The sequence below is a fragment of the Cydia amplana genome, chromosome Z (assembly GCF_948474715.1).
Source record: "Cydia amplana chromosome Z, ilCydAmpl1.1, whole genome shotgun sequence".
In the NCBI taxonomy this organism is placed as follows: domain Eukaryota; kingdom Metazoa; phylum Arthropoda; class Insecta; order Lepidoptera; family Tortricidae; genus Cydia; species Cydia amplana.
In genome coordinates this window covers 15062212-15079796 of record NC_086096.1, presented here as the reverse complement: position 1 = coordinate 15079796, position 17585 = coordinate 15062212, and the positions used below count along the sequence as shown (strand labels likewise).

At 37.4% G+C, this 17585-nt stretch overlaps 1 protein-coding gene across 2 annotated transcripts in view; it reads left to right on the top strand.

The window, feature by feature from the left end:
• Positions 1–17585, top strand: part of LOC134661185 (neuronal calcium sensor 2) — a 57030-nt gene that overhangs the window by 28907 nt on the left and 10538 nt on the right. Inside the window, exon 2 of one of the 2 annotated variants that reach the window (XM_063517151.1) lies at positions 16526–16640. In XM_063517151.1, the coding sequence (XP_063373221.1) occupies positions 16530–16640 (111 nt within the window). In that variant the 5' untranslated portion in view covers positions 16526–16529. Of the gene's footprint in view, positions 1–16521; positions 16641–17585 lie in introns of both variants that reach the window. The other variant, XM_063517150.1, reaches the window with a different exon arrangement.

The window sequence follows — 17585 nt, the reverse complement described above, 5'->3', positions numbered from 1 at the left end:
GCGTGCATGAGCTAGCCATCTGGTTTAAATGTCTAAAGTTAGATTGTTAAATCGTAAACCACGAGGAATCATCGGTATCGGTATTTGTGGAGCTGTTTCCTTAACGCGGTCGTGTATCACAAAGACCGCAAGTCCTAACAATTACTTTGCTCATTTACTAAAAATAAGTAATAAGTCATAAGTAGCGAAATTCATTGAACATATTTTAGGGTACGTAGCCATGAGAGCTTTCCCACACGTGATAAGTTATTCTTATTCTTACTGCGCATGTCTTGAGTTCTAATTTATTTGTCGTATAGGCTGACTGTACAATGGAATGTACCTGAATTCTGTAACTGTTGATTCACAGCGCCAGGCTACGTCTTAGAACATTATTTCTAACATCACTTAATGGTTTTAGATGACAACCTGCCCAACTATCGACTGCAATAAAGACTGCCTGTTACTGGACGATGCTAATAATAAATCTGCGTAAACCGAATTAAGTTATACTATCAAATGATTTTCTAAGTACTAAATACGTAGGGTTTAGCTTTAATAATAAAAGTGTGGTTCGGTTTTCCAGCTAAATAAATAAAGCCGATTTTTTATTGGTATTCTTACATCTTCTAGGTATCCAATAATTTCGCATACATACCTATAAAGTCAAAAAAGCATAAGTGAAAGGTTTCGTATGTACGTATTTTTAAATACTTTTGAATGATCACGCGCCATGTTGCGGAATTTCATTGGAACTATTTTTTTCATACTACTGAACTGTCACCATATGAATGAGAATGACAGCGCCCTCTTGACAATGATCATAATATATTACTGGTCAGGCTTTACTTATTAAATTTGTATACCTAAGAGCTTAGTATAAAATATCCATATGAAGTGAATCGTTTCCATTTCATAAATACGTAACATGATCGTTGTGCATTTGATTGCCAGAGGTAATTTGCCACCTTCGTGCTATAAAAAAAAAACAGTTCATATATCCGTTAAAACTCTGGCGCACTTACGGTACCTACTAATTTCCTGAGTTGCTAACCGCTTTAAATCATACCAGATGATTTCAAATAATTAAATAATACGAAAGGAAGGAAGGAAGTACGTATTATGATAATATTTAACTTCCCAAAACAGAATGTTAGCCTTAGATGAGAGTTACGGGAAAATTTACATTTTGCTCGTTATATTCGACAGTCAATGAACCTGCAATAATATGATTACAGAGAGAGTGCCTTTATACTGTAGATAATGAGCACCTAAGTCGTATTTACTTGATGTATCTACAGTAAATATACATGTTTAGTCCATGGTATTGATTGTGCTATATCGTTAATAATAAATGTTCCTACAATGGCATACTACTATTGACATCAGGGTTGTTTCAAATACGATAATTATAAGGATCAAAATATATTTAACAAAAGTAAATTAAAAAAAAGCCAGGAATTAACTCAACCATACGTATTTGGCTTACCCGACCTTTGTTCTAACCTTCTATATTTTTATACTATCTAGTCGTACTTTTATTAACGATTTTCGCATATTTTCATTGTAATAAGTACCTGTACATCTGCACTTTACTTTATTGGTATATGCTACACCGATATGTTGTGAGCGCTTCACTTGCCAATTAAAAAAATGAAATATAATTTGCATGCATTGAGATTGAACGAAATATTGCGATTGAAAGCCGAGTTGTCCAATCTTTGCTGCGCCTAACTGCACATGACGCAAACGGAATTGGCAAAAACATTCAAAATGGAATGTTGCGGAGTTTTCATAAAAATCAAGGTATCCAAACCAAATGCTATCCTGCAATTGTTTACCGTTGCTATCGTCTGTTGTCTATTGGAACAATATTTGACAAGTAAGCCTTGGTGTATGGGAAGCAATCTTTACTGTTTTAAGTTAGTCATAATACTCATTCACCGCTCATCTACGGTTGCAACGCTACGCCGTAGCCGAACGCATGGTCTTTCAGGTATGCGGCGAACATGTTTCGTAGATCCGTAACGAGCAAATGTAGTGATTAGCATAGAATATATTTGAAGCCAAATATATTTTAATTCGCTGTACTTCACAGTCAGAATAGTAATTAAGTATCTACGTAAATAAATAAGACGTTTCGCCAACTATTGCGATTACATAGTTAGAGCATTGATAAACACTAGCGGGGCTCTAATTAAATAATCTATTTCACAACGCTGCTGAGGTACGATCGTAGCACTACGTCGTAACCGGTAACATGGTTTTTCCGACATGTTGCGAAAATGCATCGTAGAGGCAAAACGACAACGTGTCGTGACTAGCGCTGAATGGGTTTTTTTTTCTCAAAACGAGTCGATAACTATAGGGATATAATACAGATGTCCGACGAATGTCTGGCGGATGTGTCGTATGTACAATTGTACATCAGAACGACTATTCCCTATTGATAACTCATTGTGAAAATTTATTAATTATTCTAAAATAATCACGTTCTCGTTGAAAGCTCCACTTCTATGTACAATCAAGCCGGGCGCGCTGCATACATCCATACTTAATTCTGCCAATGAGACGAATGTATGCAGCCCGCTCGGTTTGATTCTATTTGAAATGCGGCTCCAAATGAAATTTTGAATCTAGGTAGCTAATTTTCAAAAGACAAGGCTAGCTAGGGAATAAAACGATGCACAATTAAAATCAATTCGTTAACACAACATTTGTTACAAATTATAAATATTTACCAACGATAAAAAGTGCAATTTAGAGTATGGTGATTTTTAGCTAGAGTGTTTGTCACTAAGTTTCCTACTAAGTTTGATATTGCTTGCTCAAAGATTTGTTTCCGCCAACGTCAGTGTTCACGCGCCCGCCGCCGCACGCCGCCCTGCCATTATGCTGCCTTGAAAGCCCCCATTCGTTTCCCCGTTACCGGCTTGTTTGACAGCCATTGTCATAACACCAGGTAAGCAAAGCTCCCACTCCTCATTGACACCTACTGCGATCTAGTGTTCAAGGAATACGGAGCGCGTTCGTATCAGATTGTGTTACATCGTAATGCTTGGATGCATTATTATATATTATTATACATGGGATTCGAGATTACTTGTTATGTATTTCATAGATACGTACATATAGATTCGCCCTGAAATATAATCAGCCAATGTATGTACCTAAGTACCTACTTATAGATTTTTTATGCACCAACATAGAATAGAATAGAATAGTTTTTTTATTCGTAAACACAGACGACAACACACAAACATGTTATTTATTTAATTAAATATGGTGATTGGTGGTATCGACCGGGAGAAAATAACTGTCAAAAATTTTACTTGCTGGAAAACCTACCTATAAGGTCAACGATTTTTTGATATAGGTACCTTGATTTAAGTAACTTGGTAAAGTAACTTAAAGTAAAGCTCACGAACAATAAAACAGCTGGGTTAATATTGCTGCTTGTGTAATTGAACACCGTGACTCGTACACTCGTTGGTCATACAACGATTTTGACCTTGTAAGGGTAACACGGAATTTATTCTGAGTACTATTTTATTTATGTGTGTGATTTATGAGCAGATTAACACGGCACCCACTTTTATATTTCTTTTTTTTTAACCTGCAATGTTGGTCGTAAAAACGTAGCACTGCGTTCCAATAAAAAAGATTTTTAGGTTAGCCAAGTACATGCGTTCAGAAGTAAGGACATGAAATGAAAACCCAATATTGTATTCTGTTTAGGAAAAAACAGTTCCTACTCTCATAGAGAATAATTGTATCAAAAATATTTATTTTACTTTTTCCTAGTCATAATGCGACACGGATTATAGCGTTGATCTGCTCAACGCCAGTATTTTTGAGACACCCTTCTGAGCTACACATCGGTAACTCGTGGCATTTAGGTAGCACTTAAAAGATTAGTTTAATTAATTCCTTTTTTTAGTGTTTTCTTTATCTCGACTCGTATAGGAAGAACATTGTCACATCACTAGTCTGTTAGAAACTATCAAGTGCCACCTAAGTGCCACGAGTTACCGATGTGTGCTCATCACTAATCTTTTAAGTGCTACCTAAATGCCACGAGTTACCGATGTGTACTTCTGACAATCCACTACCGGTTTGAAGTTACCTACTTGTAATTAAACGAATTCTTAAAACTAAGCTTAAGCTTGTTATTTGAGTTATTCGAGAAGTTAGCACTTAAGTTGCTAATCGTGCCCTAGGTACGTGACTGGCGTGGACGGCCGGCCGTGAAGTACAACCAACTTTTAATGTGCCGACAGCAACCTTTACTAGAACAAGACGCGACTGCAAATGAGCAAAAGTCCTTCTTTTATATTATGTCATCCGCAGTTTTTGCAATTGCATTATTAAATCGATTGAGTATTGGATCTGAATATAAACGGCGAGTTGCGAGGTCATTCGTCGGCCTGTCGTATGTCAAATATCAGGCAACCGACGACAGTGATATTCAAAATTAGATAAACTGACGTTTGCGGACGCATCTCATGGGATTATGGCGTAATAGAACCGATTTTACTTTATCCAAAATTACTTTTATTTAAAAATGTTTCTAATTATTTATTTATAACCAATTATTTTTTATCACACTTGATCGAATAAGATGTTATTTCTTCATCAATGTGATGAAAAACGCGTGTACTCGGGGGTAAGAATATTGCAAACTCGAGTTTTTCACTCTAGCCTGCGGCTGTGCCGGCTGTCGTGAATCTAATAGCAACTCGTTAACAATATTTCACTTACCTCCCTCGTTGCACAATGTTGGTCCTATTTCGCGATTGGGTAGGGTGACAGCTGTCATCTACGTACAATGTAACCTATAGGTACCTATATTATAATATAACCTTAAAATATAGGTAAAACAAAGTTTGTATTGAGATGACAGCCGTCACCTTAGGTACCCAAATTATGTAAAAAATGAGATACAAGCTTTTTATAGTAACTGCCAACAAGCGTTGAGTTACTTTAAAAAGCTCGTGTCCTGTAACTTGTGTGGTGTACCTACCTATTACATTGCGGGCCGATTATTTTGTATGGTTAAAATTTTAATGGTTTTTCTAAGCAAAATCTATCTCAATATACTTCTTGGGTCCTATGCTAACCACCGTTTAAATATTCGCCCGTATTGGATTTACATACTATGTATACTAATACATTGTTGTATCTGTTGGTTAATGTTATTCAACAGATATTTCATGAAAGTATGAAGCACACATGACTATCAGCAGTATCAGCATAAAGCTCTTTACCTTCAAATATATCGTAAAGCTATTTTTGTAAATGGCTACCCGCTGTTGTGGATATAAATCACTTAACATTTTTATAGTGTTTGTAAAAGGTTAACAGAAACAACTTGATCATCGATTGCTTTGATAAACTTATATTATTAGTAAACTTTCATTAAACTTTACGGGCCAGACCAGCTATCATGCTCGTATTTTTATCACCTGTCATGCTATGCGTCACTTTCGCACTTACATATTTGTAAGAACGTGACAGCCATGGTGACAAATGATAAAGAGCCGGCCATCATAGCCCTACTGATTTAGTTAAATTATAGTTTATCCCTTTCTTACAAATACATTAAGTCAAAATGACAGATAAAGACAAACGATTCAAAGCAAATTTAGACCAGTAACGCGTTTATGAATAACGCCATTAGTCTATAATTTCTTCTCTCTGTTATTTCTAACTGTGGCCCGCAACGAAATTAAGTGTAATAGTATAAGATACGTTATAAAATACAAAATATATGTATACTTATACCTATACCCTCATCTCTTATTTATTTTTGATAAGAAATAAATGATAGATAGACTGGTAGAGAATGCTTTTGGCATTAAGTCCGCCTTTTGTACAATAAGTTTTTCTTTTGTGCAATAAAGTTTAAATAAATAGATAATATTCACATTGATGCAATCTCGATTTTCAATTATTTGACCATACCTACAAACTGCAGTTTCAAACCAACTTTATTATTTAGAGTTATTGGAAATTGTTGGGATATATTGCACTAGCGTTTCCGTTTAGTTCAGTTACATAAGTTTAAAAAACAAATATGCTGGACCAAGAGGGAAAAAGTTTGAATACTGCCAGACCGACCGGGCTCACTGCACAACCGCGTGTTTGTATAACTTCGAAACTAGTCTTCACGCAGCTCTTGCGGGTGGAATCGAACTATGGACTTTTGAAAATGTAGGTACCTGTCATATATCTCTATGTACGTACGTACTATATGTAGGTACGTAATGTGTGTACCAGGGATGCCGATTTTTTGACATCCGCGGATGCGGATTTTTAAAGGCTCACATCCGCGGATGCGGATGCGGATGCGGATGTCAAGATAGTACCTACCATAAAAAACGTCAAATATTACATTTTAGTAATTTTTATTTAAAAAAACCGGCCAAGTGCGAGTCGGACTCGCGTTCCAAGGGTTCCGTACATTAATTCCCACTCACGCTTGACTGCTCATTTCTAATAGGTTTTTTGGTTAATGACTAAATTACCTAGCAGTCTAGCACTTACGCCGATGCTAAGACGTTCCTGTACCGACCTGTTCCACATCCGCATCCGCATTAAATCCGCATCGATTGTATGCGGATGCGGATGCGGATGTTGAAAATAATGCGGAAGTTCCGCGGTTGCGGATGCGGATATTCGCAACATCCCTGGTGTGTACTGTTGAAAGGCTGTTGGTATTTGGGTAGGTCATTACCATTATTGAATTTAACGAGTTCTCCTTAGCACGATACCTCGGGTGTCATTATTACTCAGGATTTTATCTTTTTCACAACTATGTATTTGCGGACTGCATTAGAGGCCTAGTACCATGCCTAACAAAATATTAAATGTCACTTCGAGATGTACAACTGTCAGATTTCGCGTCCACTTCAATTTAACAGTTGATTGAACCGCATGTTCATCAACTGCGGATAATATAATTTTATACAACCAATAATTCAACAAAAATCTCGATTATGTTTAATCTTATATAATATACATATTACTACCTAATATTGAAAAAATCAAGCAACTTTGGGTAGCTTTATCTCAAGACCTTTAGTTTCTTGTCCGATAGAAAATAGGGATTGTTCTATATGGGTCTCAGGAACACTCAGGAGACAAGGAAAGATGTAAATGTGAACTACAACTGGGGCCTTATTCGACAAGCGACGTTTGACGTACTCGTATCGTGTTGAACTCCCGTTGAATCTGAACAATCCGGTGTCAAAATTTTACATTAGCAATCCACATTTAGGTGACAACCAAACCAAACCATTATAAACCTTAAAGTAGTATAAAACAAAGTTGATATTTGTTGAATTATTGGTTGTACCAAATGATATTATCCGCACTTGATGAACACGCGATTCATTCAACTGATGAATTGAAGTGGACGCGAAATCTGACAGTTATACATGTCGAATAGGGGCCCTGGTTACTCCTTGCACAATAGAGTTCAGTGTGAAGAACCACTAAGCACATAAGCACTATCTTTAAAACCATTGCTTTATAAATCAAAGTTGTACGAGTAGAACAAAGCAAAATCAAGTTCACCTATTAACTGTGGCAAAAAAAATACAGAGTACAAGATAGATTTGTTGTATGACGTAGCAGTTTAGGAAGGCCGGCGTAACTATAACTAGGTAGCGCGGTTCAAACTTATTGAATTTCCGATATATTGTGAACGCAAGTTTCATCAAATTTACACTTAGTGCATAGTCATCGGATCCGGCCCCCGATTTACTCGTTAATTTACCAATTTTGCATAGACATGATATTTTCATTATAAGGTAAGCGGCTAATAATTGGCCCTTGTAAGAAAATCATCACTGCTGTAGTTTACCCCTATGTCACGTATTTGAAGTAGAGTTAAAATACGTGAGTGACCCGTTATTGAATGTGTCTCACGGAAGTTTTCGTTATTAAAATTACCCCTATGTTTATTGTACTATGCTCAACCAGCAGAGCTAAGGAAGCTTACCAGAAACGCTTTTGTAAGTGCGAGTCTTGCCGTAAGCGGTGAATATTTTCATTTTTTCTTTAATATGTATTAAAAAAATTGGTATCGCGCGCAGACAAATCTGCTTGATACAAATTAGTTTATTGTATTTGTTTATCATACGAAAAAACTACAAACACTCTTATACGAAAAATACATCATAAAGATCCCCGCAATTTGCGAAATTCGGGTTTCGCGGTAGCCCTCTGGTTCCGCAGACTTCATCATCACTATATATATATATAGTATATAAATCAAAGTCGTTTACCGCTGTCTGTCTGTCTGTATGTATGCTTAGATCTTTAAAACTACGCAACGGATTTTGATGCGGTTTTTTAAATAGATAGTGATTCAAGAGGAAGGTTTATGTACCTATAATTTGTTAACCCGTGCGGAGCTGGGGAGGGTCGCTAGTATACCTACATTATGATCATATCCCAATTTCGAGAGTATTTAATCTCGGAAGTTTGTTATGATTATTATTATAAATATAATAAATAATTTGAGCCTATATATATATATATATATATATACACATATACGTCCCACTGCTGGGCACAGGCCTCCTCTCATGCGCGAGAGGGCTTGGGCTATAGTCCCCACGCTAGTCCAAAGCGGATTGGGGACTTCACATACACCTTTGAATTTCTTCGCAGATGTATGCAGGATAGTCAGATGATTCGTATTACTTTCTTAAAAGTTTAATTGTATATTACTCAGTCCGTATAAGTTATTCTTTAAGTTAAGTACGGATATATTAACTTTTATCAGGAATAATATGTCATTTTAATATGTATCGATACACATTGTCCCAATCCCAACTTATTGAACTTTCATTACCTACTCAGGGTTAATAGAGGGCCGTTCACGAAAAGTCTACTAGAACTCGATTTTCGCTCACATCGTCTTAGACATGGGTAATTATGGTATCGATGAATTCTGTGTAATACCCTGGTGTAAAGTGGTGGGGGTAGTTGCTGTGACGTCATTAAGTTGGCTCTAAGTACAAACTTTTTTTCTTTTAAACATACCTACCATATGGGGTAGGTACCAAATGAAAGGCCTTTGTGAGCCCACACACTCCTCGACTTCGTCGCGTCGCTACATGCACCTAAACCGTGTTTTTATTGAATTCCGTTAACTTCGGGGTATGGTTAAGTACGTTTAAGAGAACTATGTTTATGTAAAAAATGTAAAAAAAATATGTTTAAAAACTAATTAAATGTAGCATATAGCGTTGTTGTAACACGGCCATTACATTTAACTCAACCAAACAATTGAAATCTGTGACATATCAATGTCATTTCGAACATCGATCGACCGAGATTGTACTAAGTTTAGTAGCAAATGTATGAACTCATTCTAAACACTAATCAATATGTAAACCGGCCCAAAGGCAAGTGTACACACTTGTAGAGGCCTTATAGCAAAAAAATAAAATATTGATTATCTCCGAAATGGAGTTAATTAGAATGTCGCTTTATGAACGTCCTCGTAATGCCTGCCCGACAGAGCGTTTCTCGGTGCAGCACATTCCTGATTCAGACTTTTGCATTACTGATGCTCATTAGCAACTCTGCACTATCACAACACAATACAGCTCGCCACAATGGCCATTCTTCGAACAGGCTTGCTCTATCCAATTTATAGTTTGTTAGGCTGGTTTTAGTGTCACGCGGACCGTCCGTGCGGATTGCCAAATTGTATGAGAAAGCTGTATACCACTCTAAAACGCTCCCTGAAGTTAATACATATTGGTCCGGTGCGGAGCGATCCGCACGGATGGTCCGCGTGACACTAAAACTAGCCTTAGACACCAATGTGAGGCTGCTCTCTAACAATTTATAAGTTATAACACAGTTATAACATAGCTTGCTTCTGCCCGAGATAGTCATGATAATGAACTGTCCTATGTCTCCATCTCCATACCAAATATCTAAATCGATTTAAGAAGTAGCAGACAAAAGAGTTACTTTTGCGTTTATAAGTATCTACATAATAAAATTAATAAATATTAGTAGGGAAGTAGCGATGGGTTGATGCCCCAGGACACAATTGCAATGTACTTATTTCAAGTAAAGACATAATAGTTTGTCGTCAACTTTTAAGGCTTTTACTTCATCAATTGATTTAGATTCAATGTATCTGCCATTATGTATGTGCGTATTATTTCTCTACAGTTCTACTCACTTATCAAGTTATCATAAATCCCCTATCATGCATAAAACATAAAGAAAAACTGTTTATTAGAATACGTTTCTTAGCTGTGACACTGTTTTTATTGTGTACTAGCTTTTGCCCGCGACTTCGTCTGCATGGAGTTAGTAATTTGGGTTAATTAAGCTTATACTTCAAACATATCAGTTGGTAACGCATAGACTTCAAAAAGGATAATATTTTATTTCATCCTTTTTGAGTCGGTTTTCTTTTTTTTTGTAAAAAGTTTTTATTTTTTCATTTTTAGTTTTAACGCATTGTTAAGAGCGCGACGCATGAATGAAAAACAAGATCATGTTTAACACTAAATTCGTGTATATTCGTGTATTCGTGTGTGTGTATTACTTTAATAAATATGTAATCAGGAATTTTCTCGAGTCCGTCTGGGAAATTATAATTCCTGTCACTACACTAAATCCATCCTCCACCCCGCAACTGACCCAATCCCTCAACCCCCCCGATCACTCAACCTCACAGCGCATCAACCCCTGATCCAGGAACCCCTCGACCCTGAACCAGCAACCCTTCGAGCGCCATTCCCCGATCCCTTAATCCCTGACCCCTTAACTCCTAACCCTAACCCCCGATCAGAGCTTTACCAGCTTACCACGAGTTTGACATTGATATATTCGCTAGCGTTTGTGTAACTTATTTTCTTTGCATCTCGCTCGTACTGGCATATTAGTGCGAGCGAGATGCATAAAAAGTAAGTCACGAAGACGTTAGCGAATATGTCAATGTCACACTTGTGGTAAGGCTACAGTCGCACTACATCAAATTGGTGGTTTTCCGAAGCAAATGCTCGAGTTACTTTAGAAAACACCGAAATCACTTTACACGTGCCTTTAAAAATTGAGGAGTTCCCTCAATTCCTCATGGATTCCATCATCAGAACAGAACCAAAAATAATACGGAAACACCTTGGAGGTAACTTCTTCCAAACTAAAAACGAATTACTCAAATCGGATCACAGGTGCGGAGTAATCGCTGAATATACTACATTTAGAAAAAATCATCATCATTATCATCAAAACAATCATCATCATCAGGTCTACTTCATCAAATTGGTGGTTTTCGGGAAAAAATGCTCGAGTTGCTTAAGAAAACACCCAAATCACCATGCATGTGCCTTTAAAAATTGAGGAGTTAGCTCAATTCCTCATAGATCCCATCATCAAAACAGAACCAAATTAATATGGGACCAACTTGGAGGTAAAGGAGGTTTCAAACAAAAAAAGAATTACTCAAATCGGACTACGGATGTCGGAGTAATCGGTGAACGTACATACGAGTAAATAGTAGTCAAGTTATTTTACAGATGCTTGTTTGGTTAATTTTCAGGATTGAGGCTAGAATACGTAGAAAAAAAAATAGCCACAACCGAACCTCCTCCTTCTATGAAATTGAAGTCGGTTAAAAACTACGGTTGCGTGACATGCGTGAATAAGATTTCAATTACGAGGGGTGTTCAAAATATTCTCGGTATGAGAATGAAAACAAACAAGTACGAAAAGTTTGATATTTTTATTTCTCAATATACTCCCCCCCTATGTTCATACACTTAAAAGATCGATCAATTATTTTTTTTAATCCCTCGTAAAAATATTTTTTATCTTTCGTGTAAAAATGCTCCTCCACTGCCGCCTTCAATGCTTCATCGTCAGAAAATTTATTTCCACGCAGATCCTTTTTAAGATTGGGGAGCAAAAAGAAGTCGCTGGGGGCTAAGTCCGGACTATACGGTGGGTGAGTAACAGTTTTAAACCCACATTCAACAATAGCTGCCTTGGCAATATGAGCAGTATGGACGGGGGCGTTGTCATGCAGAAGCAGAATACCTTTGGTTAACTTTCCTCGCCTCTTTTCTTTAATTACATCCTTTAATTGACGTAGAATGTTAGCGTAGTACTGTCCTGTGATATTTACACCTTTTTCTTTATAATCGATTAGTAATACTCCTTCACAATCCCAAAATATCGTGGCCATGACCTTGCCAGCTGAAGGGATGACCTTGAACTTCTTGGGATGAGCTGAACCCTTAATGTGCCACTGCATGGACTCTTGTTTACTCTCTGGGTCATAATGATGAACCCAGGTTTCATCTCCAGTAACTATTCTTTGCAGCACCTCATCAGGATTTTCACCGCACAGGTCAATAAAATCGGAACAACAAGCTACACGCATGTCTTTTTGAAGCCGAGTCAGCATTCGCGGAACCCATCTTGCACTTACTTTTGACATATTAAGATGGTCATGTATAATATCATGTACGGTACCAATAGAGAGATTGGTTACTTGTGCTATAGATTTTACCTTCACTCGACCATCTTCCAATATAAGTTTTTCCACTTTATCAATATTTTCTTGTGAAGTAGCTACTACAGGCCGGCCAGGTCTAGGGTCATCTTCAATACTCTCCCTTCCGCGTTTAAACGCGCTTGACCACTTTTGAATGGTAGATAAAGAAGGAGCAGACTCACGGTAAACACAATCCATTTCCTCTTTTATGGTTTTTTGATTTTTACCCTGTTTTGTCAAGAATTTTATCACGCATCGATGTTCTAATTTAGTTAGCATTGTCAATTCGCACATGATGTTCATGTTTGTTCAGCAATTGCAGAAAAACAAAAGACCATCTCGGTTCGAATTATACTTTTTTTTAATGTCAATGAATAAACCTTAGCGGCCAGTAACGAAAGAAATTTTAGAAGAGGTCGTAAGATATCAATACCGAGAATATTTTGAACGCCCCTCGTACCTACCGCCTTTTGACGTTCAGTTTATCTTGTCGCAAAAATACTCGTAAGTTAAGCATCACTTTCGTTTAAAAATGAGATCAATACGCTGCCTGATAATCGCGACAGAGCAAGAATGCCGCAATGGCGGTGGTAACATTCGGCGGCGGTTCCAGAACATATAATGGTGCTCCAACATTACCTGTTATAAAATATTATACACAGCATTGTGAACACAGGGACAAGATGATAGTAATCGTAGTGTTTTTTTATGTTGCCCCTGTCACACAGTGTTAGGGTGGAATCACATCTGTCAGCATCGAGCCGCATTTTATATATGAGAAATCGCTCGTTAGTCTGAAGATGCGTACGCATCGGAAAGCTGAAAGCATGCGTACGCATCTTCATACTAACGAGCAATTTCTCATATATAAAATGCGGCTCGATGCTGACAGATGTGATTCCACCCTTATGTAACATTTTATAATAACCAATGTGGGAGCACCATATAGGTAGGTATGTGTAGATAAAGCGTTGTATATAATGTCACAGTCACATAAACAGCTATTTTTAGGATAGTTTATTTGGTGTTTTATTAGTTCCTGTTATTATTGCACTTCAGCAAAATAAGAATGTTGAAAAAATAACCAAGTGTCGAAATACATTAGGAATTTTGCCAATGCCATCGAGCGAATTGATATTCCATAATTTAGAGGTTACATCTAAGACCTCTTACACTTTAATAAAAGTCGTACGTTCGCCATCAGATATATTAGTTTCAAAAATAATAGCGGTATTTCATATGTCCACCCGCCATCCTGACGTCAGAATGGCTGGTAGACCTTTTTTGTTAAATATCTTGTTTTAGGGAGAGGTACACGGGATTCTGTTAAAGATACACTGAGGTACACAGAATTTACATATGTTTATAAATATTTCGTTGATATCGCTGGGGTCCACCCGTTATCCTGACGCTCACAGAAATTCGTACGTGAACTTCAATTATTTCAGTTGGTTTTATTTATTGGCACGCGTTATGTAAATGCAATCAGTTTTCCTCTCCATTCAAATGTAATTTATAGATATTTTTAACAGCATGCGTGTTATCAAAACACAAGTCAAACTAATTTAATAAAAGTATGACTTTAAGGGAATATATCTTTTCCCATGTCACCATTTGAGTTATTCAGCATTTTTAATTAAATAAATACCTAAATAAGTTGTGGATATTTACAAGAATGCTTACGAATTTGATATCTTCTGAAAAAGAAAAGAAAATGTCGTAAGTTGTGGGTATTACTCTCGCTAGACACGTTTTATCTTTATCGACGAAGCGGCCGTGACATTTCCACGCCCTACGTCCCATCAAATACATCACCCACTACTTCATTAGACGGTGAACACTTTTAAAATAAAGTTGCATTCTATCTTGCTGTCTTAGTTTGCCCTTTTACATATTATCTACAAGTTATAAACTTAATATTATGGTCGCGATTATGGACGTGATAATTACTATAAGGCCGGTCTTAGAGAATGGTGTCAAAAAACCGCCCATGAAGTCAGCGACCTTAAATTTTCGTTCTACATCTATCATATACAATGTGGATGAATTTATAATAACACATTCACTGCTAGATAAAAAAATAAGACGTAGGTATTTAGACTGTCTGATAAATCCAAGACTCGTCATAATTCAAACATGTACAAAGTGTTTGGTTATCGAACGATATTGGGTAGAAATGCCAAACAAGCATTGGCAGGCGTGGCTCACTCCGCGATTTCGTCAGTTTGCTACAGGTAGCTAAAAGTACATCCATTCCACATCAACTTTGGTGGCTAGCCATAAGTAATTCGCGCGTAGCGCTGTCGCCACCTAGCGGCCATATCTGTCCTGATCGTAACAGACGCGTATTGTTAGAGAGTGAGTCTTCTGTACCTAGTATGTACTATTATTTATTCTGTGGCATTAGCTTGATGTAATACTTTAACTTAGCGCACTAGTGTATGTTTCTTCACGTGCTGCCAACAGTGAAAGCAGATACATGGAATTAATACTACCTAAAAACTGTCAACTGCGACACACATTTACTGTGTGCCGTCAAAGTCTCTCTTAACCCTGAATTTATAACCCTCATTCCATAAACACTCTCATGTCTCTCATTAAAATACGAGTCGGAATGATGGCGAACATTAAATATGTTTTTAGAACTTGTAACTTAAACTGGCCAGCTATTGTTCGAATGTCGGAACGAAAATATTTGTGCGATGCCCAGTATAATTAATGTTGTTATATATACAGTCTGATTCAGGAGACGTGAGCAGGATCAAGCCTACGCATACAGTAGGTTATAAACAACTGTTTCGTACCAGTATTTGTGAGATTAACTTTAATTAATTTTATACTGTTTAAAAAAAAATTAATTTATTTACGACTTTCATGGTCACCCTCTTTGTTTTATCCTTAACAAGTGCCAAATTGAATGTCATCGGAGTCTGGTTACTTTTGAAAAATCTTCTTCATCCTCAAAGTGCATCAATTCTTCATACTCAAAGTGCTGTCATAACGGTTAAAAAGGTTTTATCTTTGTTAATTAAATGTTGTAGGGTATCCATGATTGTAGATAATTAAATTTGTCCTTACCAAAAAGTATAACAACAGAAAAAAATCGTGATTGTTTTACTTAAATATTGTGGTGAACGATTCTTCTACATGTACTGATTGTGTAGCCTTAGTCCTGCTCACGTCTTATGAGTCACCCTGTATATATATCAATAAGAACATTCGTTTATATGGGTAAGGTAGGTAAACAAAAAATATCACCTCCTATCCCATCGTACCCGAAAGTTTAGGATACTGTACTATTTGTATCACCAATGTTTTTCACTTTGCGGGTACAGAAAAGAAAGAAATAAAACACTTACTTTGTGTATGACCCGTGTTTTCCTATAGGTAGGTATAGATCGTTTCATTCACGAAGACGCGTAATGTCATACTAATAAAGGTTCGATTTGACAAATCTGCGCGTCATCGTGACGTGTACTCATAGCCCATGCCACACTAAGTTGGACGTAATTTAGGGCAAAAGAGGACCAACCCACAACAATCTGTAAATAATAAACTTGCAAAAGGAAAAGTCATTCATTTATTGAAATACAAGTCTTGAGAATGGATCATTCTCGCTAAATTACCTAGATACGTTTATATACGTCCAGTTTAATAGCAGTAACAGACTACCGCACCGCACCGCGTTCTTGGTGCGCCGCACCATTAAGTGAGAGTGAGTAAGAAATAATCTGTCTGTGTGTATTCATGAGTTTGGAGTCTGTTACGGCTTTACCACCACCCATATCATGAGTCACTGAAAGTATCACCACTGACGTATAGGCCAACGTCTACGTAATTTACTTTCTATAAATCTCGTTCGCACTAATATGTCAGTACGAGCGAGATGACTAGAAAGTAAGTTACGTTCACGCTAGCGCTTGTCAGTGCCAAACTGGTGGTAGCCACACTGGTCCATTTTCGTAAGATTAAAATTAATTAATTTTTATTTTTTATTGTTGTAGAAAGCAAGATGGGCTGTTTCGTCAGCAAAGATAAACTCACCAAGGAAGATATGGACTTCCTCAAAACGCACACATCTTACGATGAGACTACCATCAAGGAGTGGTACAAAGGTTTTAAGGTAATCCATACATGCCTATAAATAACGCTACCATATGTGACTAACGCCTGAAATTAACTAAAATTTGAACGTCAACATCTGCATGGCGTCTCTAAAGATAGCGGGGACTTGAGGAGAGAGCGGGTTACTCTATAAATCACAGTACAGTCTGTACATATTGTACCACGTACGCACAATAAAGGCCAAATAACACAGCTAAAGGTGTGCAATATGCATCTCTGCAGAGTACAGCGATTTTGGCGTTGCGGACTCTCCGACACAACGGAAGTGATGTATTTATTACGCTGAGATCCGGACCCGTGCTTCATTATGCATACGGCCTGGTCTGGCTCTAAGAAAGAATGCGTTCTCCGTATATTTATTTAATCACTCTAAAACTACCTACCTCTTTTTATTCTTTTGTTTAACCGCCTTCAAAAAAAAAAGGAGGTTCTCAGTTTGACCCGTATGTATGTATGTATGTATATTTGTTCGCGATTATCTCGCGTTTGGCTGAACCGATTTTGATGCGGTTTTCAGAAAAGTGTTTCTTACATTCTGGAGAAGGTTTTAGTATACATAGATCTGAGCTGATGCTGTACCCTGGCTGTACCCAGTGGAACTCAGGTTTGATGCAACATAGGCTCACGCTGTTTTGGTCATCCGACACGCCTTGATGAGCACTTGGGAGAGCAGTACCCAAGATAGAGCTGATGCTGAACCCTGGCTGTACCTAGTGGAACTCAGGTTTAGTGCAACATAGGCCCACGCGATTTTGGTCATACGTCACATATTGATGAGCACTTGGGAGAGCAGTACCCAAGATAGAGCTGATGCTGAACCCTGGCTGTACCTAGTGGAACTCAGGTTTGGTGCAACATAGGTCCACGCGATTTTGGTCATCCGTCACATCTTGATGAGCACTTGGGAGAGCAGTATCCAAGACAGAGCTGATGCTGAACCCTT